General features: G+C 43.6%; 1 protein-coding gene across 1 annotated transcript; it reads left to right on the forward strand.

Annotated features, from left to right (window-relative positions):
* Window positions 1-221: 221 nt before the first annotated feature.
* On the forward strand, window positions 222-1,854 carry LOC125007847 (polyadenylate-binding protein-interacting protein 2-like). Its single transcript, XM_047584710.1, has 4 exons — window positions 222-404; window positions 557-702; window positions 1,444-1,638; window positions 1,733-1,854. Exons 2-4 carry the CDS (start codon window positions 565-567, stop codon window positions 1,796-1,798), a joined length of 399 nt encoding a protein of 132 aa, XP_047440666.1. The 5' UTR covers window positions 222-404; window positions 557-564; the 3' UTR covers window positions 1,799-1,854.
* Window positions 1,855-5,831: the final 3,977 nt, after the last annotated feature.

Genomic DNA, 5,831 nt, shown 5'->3' on the forward strand with positions numbered 1-5,831 from the left:
ATCCATCAATTTATCCATCAATTTATCCATCCATCCATCCATCCATCCATCCATCCATCCATCCATCCATCCATCCATCCATCAATTTATCCATCCATCCATCCATCCATCCATCCATCCATCCATCCATCCATCCATCCATCCATCCATCCATCCATCATCTATTATCTATTCATCCATCATCCATCTAAAAATGAAGAGGAACGGGGGGGAGCCAAATTTCCGACGCTTCGGTCGGATTGACTTAAGCGGTTCCTCGAGGTTCGTGAAGGCAGCAGAGCGGCTGGTCCAATCAGGAGCGAGCTCAGAGTGACGTAGTGGATGTAAACAAACAGGACAGCGCGGCCATTACAGTCAGAAGAGTTCCACTCGTCCTTCTCCTCGGAATAAACACACCCGTCCAGGTACGTCCGCGTTTTAAAAGGCGTGTGCGTGTCTCCCGTCGTGGTTGTAACCGAGCTGAGTGACAGTGAGTCCGGGGCGGAGTGTCCGCGTAGGTCGGTGTTAGCCTTTAGCTTTTAGCCTTTAGCTGTTGTTGTTGTTGTTGTTGTGTCAGAGTCCGACATGAAGGACCCGAGAATCGGCGACGGCTCGTCGAACATGTCGATCAACGAGGTGATCCTGAACAACCAGTTCAACTCCGATGAAAATCCTTTCGCCGAGTTCATGTGGATGGAGAACGAGGAGGAGTTCAACAGGCAGGTGAGGAGTCAGGGCCGCGCACCTGTTCAGAGAGTTTAGTTTTACCTGGCGTCTGGTCACATACAAGGAAAATACAGTTAAACACGTGTTTGTTTATCTGACAGGGGGAGACAACACAGAAAACTATTTATGGAGGAACAATATCCTGGATTGCCTTTGTTCTTCTCTGTATCTAAACACATAGAACCACTGACTTTTAAGGTGGAAATGGAGTTAAACATGAAAGTGACACCTTAAATATGTGCGCTGCACCTGACAGGTATCTGAATACACGAAAATCATCACCTTAGGGTTTAAAGGTTACGTGTTTTAAGGCGGTGTGTTGGTTTAAGGGACAGAGAAAGTCAGATTTAAGGTGTGTTAAACTCTGTTCCACCTTAAAACTGCTGCTCCAGGTCATTCGGCGCAGACTTCCATCACTGAGTCAGTCATAATAACACACACCCTGGACTTGGCCTCGTTTTAGTTCTTTACACTGTTACAGTTGTTTTGTTACGGTTATTTTTCTTTAGTTTGCACTAATAAATCTCCTATTTGCACAAACCACTGCCTCAGTTTCGTGTCCAGGTCACACGGTACAAACAGCACCTCTTTATATTTGTTCCTCTATGTGTTTTGTATATTTTTATCATAATATTTTCCTGTTAAATTTGTTTTCTCGTATATCTTGTCTAGTTCTGTGCTGTGACAGGGACATGTTGTTGTTACCTGGTGTTTACCTGGTTGTTACCTGTCCCTCAGGTGGAGGAGGAGCTGTGGGAGGAGGAGTTCATCGAGCGCTGCTTCCAGGAGATGCTGGAGGAGGAGGAGCAGTGGGAGTGGTTCATCCCGTCCCGAGACCTCCCCCCCGGCACCGTCAGCCAGCTGCAGGAGCAGATCAGTCTCCTGGTCCTGGACGGGGACGTCCAATCAGACGCGGACTGTGAGGTGGTGGTGGTGAGTTCAGCCAATCAGGAGCTGGTTCTGAGAGTCGGCTTCGTTCTGGTTGAGTTTGTGTTTCTCCTTAAACAACCTTCTTCTCCTCCTCCAGGTGAACAGCAGTCTCAACCCCAACGCCAAGGAGTTCACCCCGGGCATCCAGAAACATGTCATGTGACCCCAGCAGGCTCCGCCCCAGCCCTGCCCCACCCCCCAAGCACTGTGACATCACCACCAAGATGTCCGCCGTATTTTCCAGCCGCCACTCCACCTTCAGCCTGATGTGTTGCCAAAGTTGTGTGTTTGCATGTGATGGAGTTCAGAGTCCGACTGAAACTCTCTGAATGTAAATCAGCTGAGAGCTTCAGAACAAACGTCTCCTCCTCCTCGGCTTTATCTCATCAACATAGAGCTCTTTTAATCCAGTTAGGGTTTACATGCGTTTAGATCCCTTTTAGAGTCACTCTGGATTTAGTCTAGTCCACTTTAGATCCACTCTGGTTCAGTTTAGGCCCAATCAGACCCAGAGTAAACCCACTCTGATCCAGTTTAAGTTCAGTTTAGTTCTGGTTTTATCAAGTTAGGTTTAGTCGCATCCTATTTAATTCTGGTCTGGTCCACTTTAGATCCACTTTTGTCCAGTTTAGTTTTAATCTGATCCAGTTTAATCCGTTTTAGGTCTGTGTAAATTTGGTTTTTATCAGGTTTAGGTTTAGTCTGATCCAGTTTCAGTTTAGTCTGATTCTGTTTAGATGTGGTTTAGACCTGTTTTAAGTCTGTTCCAGTTTAGTTCAACCTGTTAAGGTTTGGTCTAGTTCACTTTATATCCACTCTGATCCAGTTTAGATCAGATTTAGTTCAGGTCCCATTCTAACCTAGTTTAGTGCTGGTCTAGACCACTTTACACTTTTATCAGGTTTATGTTTAGTCTGATCTGGTTCTGATCCGGTTCAGATTCTGATTTATCTCTGTGTGGTTTCTCTGGTTTCTTTTTCCGTCATCTTTACGTTGCTCTGCTGCCTCATTAACTGATGGCCTGTTGTTGTTGTTTTTTTCTAAATGCACATAAAGTACTGTATAAAAAATCAGATAAAGAAAAAAGTTGTAAAAAAAAATCTATTTTTTCTTAAACTACTTGAAAATAAATGTTTATGGAAAAAACTAAAACGTGTGCGTTTGTTGATGCTGTGTTCAGGCTCCAGCAGCAGAGGGCGACGTCGACCTTCGTAGAGGGAGTTTATTCATCACATGAAAGAAACACTGAAGAAGTAAAAAGGTAAAAAGAAAAAGAAAAAATAGCTGAAACCAAAACTTTAGAAAAAAATTGCGTATTTTATACACATACATTTATATATATATGTGTGAAACAACAATAAACAACAATAAGTATTTCATCCTGAATCAGGTTGAGTTAAACTTTAGGTGGAGGCTGAATAAACTGAATGAACAATGTAGAGGAAATAGATGAATCACACACATAATCACATCTAATCCACAAACACAAATAACACAAACTGGCTTCTGACTTAGACAAAGTGTGACGTACAAAGTTTCCTCCCTGGGTCGGTCTCACATTTGGTTTAATGCACAGGTGTGAAACACGCGGCCTGTGGCCCTGAAGCGGCCGCACACAGGCTCTAATCTGGGCCCAAAGATTCAGGAAATGTGAAAATAACAGTTTATCAATGAAAATAAAAACGAGTGTGTTTGTAGAAAGAGGCGGAGTCGTGGTTATTTATAGGTTATTATTCAGATCCTCTCAGCCGCAGGTCGGACCCAGACCAGGACGTATGGACGGATGGGGGGGGGGGTATGCATACTGATGAGCTGCAGGATGGGGGGGGGTCTAGGAAGCTGATTGGTCGGAGGGTGATGAATGTCAGGGAATGTGCAGCAGCTACAGATGTCTGCAAAGAAACACTCAGGTCACGACCTCTATGTCGGAGTCAGGACCCCCCCCCCCCCATCTGCATATCATCTTCATCCTCACCTTCACCGTCATCATCATCATCATCATCATCACCATCATCACCATCATCATCATCACCATCATCATCATCATCATCACCATCATCATCACCTCCTCTGCCTCTTTGTTGGAGACACTGAGTGTCGATTAGAAACATTTCATTCAGATTCTACAAATAACTTGAATAAATTTAACCCGATGAAAGATAAAGTGTTTGTGTTTGATCTGCTGACATGTTCCAAACCAACGTCTCTACACTAGGACGAGCTCTTCTCCTTTTCTTTCCTTTTCTTTTCTTTTCTTTTCCAGCTGTTTGTCTGTATTTCTCTTCTTTGGGCTCAGGACTGCACTACTACCTCTCATCTCATCTTATTTTATTCTTAAATTCTATTTATTTTTATTTTTTTTTTTTTTATTTTAACTTGTTATTCTATTTTATATTTCTTATTCTATATTTATATTATTTATATATCTCAGGTCTGTACATTTATACCAAGAGCTGCTGAACAGAATTTCGTTGTGCCTTGCATAATGACAATAAAGATTCTTGATTCTTGAGGATCATTTAGATCATTTATTCGTCTTTAGCTGATGAAGATTTGTTTTGTTTCCATTTTCTGTTGCTGCACGTTGGTTATTTTTATACCTTTTCATATATTTTCTATATTCGTTCTCTTTGAGTGCCCCCCCCCCCCCCCCCCCCCCACACCACAACACGCACACACACACAGCCTCCAGCTTTCACATGCAAACGAAGCAGACATATGGAGAGGAGGTCTCTCTCCGCTGCAGCTCCCCTAAAGATTCAGATTGTATGACAAATCACGTCCAGACCCCCCCCCCCCCCCCCCCCCCCCCCACACACACACCCTCCAGCTTCATTAGGCTGAAAGAAGAGTTTTCACAGCTTTGTCGAGTCAAGACTCACAGCTCCTTCTCCCCTTCTCAATTACTCCTTTGTTGGAGTGAATTCAAGTTATTGCTCCTCTAAACCATATGGCCCCTCTCCCTCTCTCTCTCCGTGCTGCACCAGTCAAACCAAAGCTCGCTCGCCCCTTCACAACCACACATTTTCTGTTTGTGTTGTTTCAACATTTTACAGATGCAACGTTTTTTCTTTTAGTCCCATGAACTTATCTTTATTTCTTTCTTTATATCCTGTATTTTCCTGGATGTTGTTTTATTTTTAGATGTTTGTTCCTTGTCGTCCTCTTTAGTCTCTTTACTCCTGCAGACCTGCTTTCATCCTCCTCATGAACACATTGGGAAGTTTAAACATTTAGTTATTTAATTTAGTTTTATTTTGAGTTATTTGTTCCTTTATGTTTGTGTCTTTGTGCCTTAATTTTACCCAGGGACAAAAAAACTTTTCTGAATCTGAATCTGAACTGGTTCTGGTTAAATTGGTCGTTTTTTGCCTGGAGTTTGGTGCGTTTCTCTTTTAAATCTTTGAGGATGAGAGAACGTGGCGTAAACTTTTCCTTTGTAGTTGTCAGAGGAGGAGGAGGAGGGTGGAGGTCTGGGTGGATGGACGGATCCTCTCTCTGTGTTTTAATGCAGAGAACTCATCTGATTTATTTCACTTTCTTTCATTTTATGTAGAAAATGAGAGAATAAAGAGAAAAGGTTGCCAGGTTCATACGTGTGTATGTTTGAGAGAGTCTGTGTTTGTTGTGTCTCTGTAGGAACAGGATCCGGTTAAATTGGTCGTTTTTTGCCTGGACTTTGGTGCGTTTCTCTTCGACCTGTTTGAGGATGTTTTTTATTTATTTCATGTATAAAACCAGAGAAACTAAAGGGACTAAGTTTGTCCAGACTGATGTCAGACCTTTACTCCTTCTCTTCCTCCTCCTCCTCTTCCTCGTCACTTCATCACGTCTCTGCACACAGACCCGAAGCGTGATCAAATACAGTTCATTGTGGCGTCTGTCGGCCGTTATGAATCTCTTCCCCTCTCTTCACAGGCGTCTTGTTGTTCAGGAAGGTTTTAATGTAATGGAACGACACCTCCAGCGCCTCCACCTCCATCAATCTGCTGCTGCTTTCTGGGAGCAGCTTCCTTTTCACTTGTCTGCCGCTGTTTGCTCAGGGTTATAATTTACCTCCGGGTTTAGCCGCAGCTAGCGGGGCCACAAAAGGAGGATGGACGGCCGGCGCCATGGCAACGACACAGCCACAAAACAACCGAGGTTAACCAGAGAAGAAGAGACCACTGGGCCAACCACACGACCCGTCCATGCAC

Source organism: Mugil cephalus, chromosome 5 (assembly GCF_022458985.1).
Source record: "Mugil cephalus isolate CIBA_MC_2020 chromosome 5, CIBA_Mcephalus_1.1, whole genome shotgun sequence".
NCBI classification, from domain to species: Eukaryota; Metazoa; Chordata; class Actinopteri; order Mugiliformes; family Mugilidae; genus Mugil; species Mugil cephalus.

Excerpts from the sequence above, each read along its gene's own strand:
- LOC125007847 (XM_047584710.1), top strand. The coding sequence starts at position 565 with ATGAAGGACCCGAGAATCGGCGACGGCTCGTCGAACATGTCGATCAAC. Across the intron at positions 703-1,443 it reads AGGAGGAGTTCAACAGGCAG|GTGGAGGAGGAGCTGTGGGA; the intron begins GTGAGGAGTCAG and ends CCTGTCCCTCAG. Across the intron at positions 1,639-1,732 it reads CGGACTGTGAGGTGGTGGTG|GTGAACAGCAGTCTCAACCC; the intron begins GTGAGTTCAGCC and ends CTCCTCCTCCAG.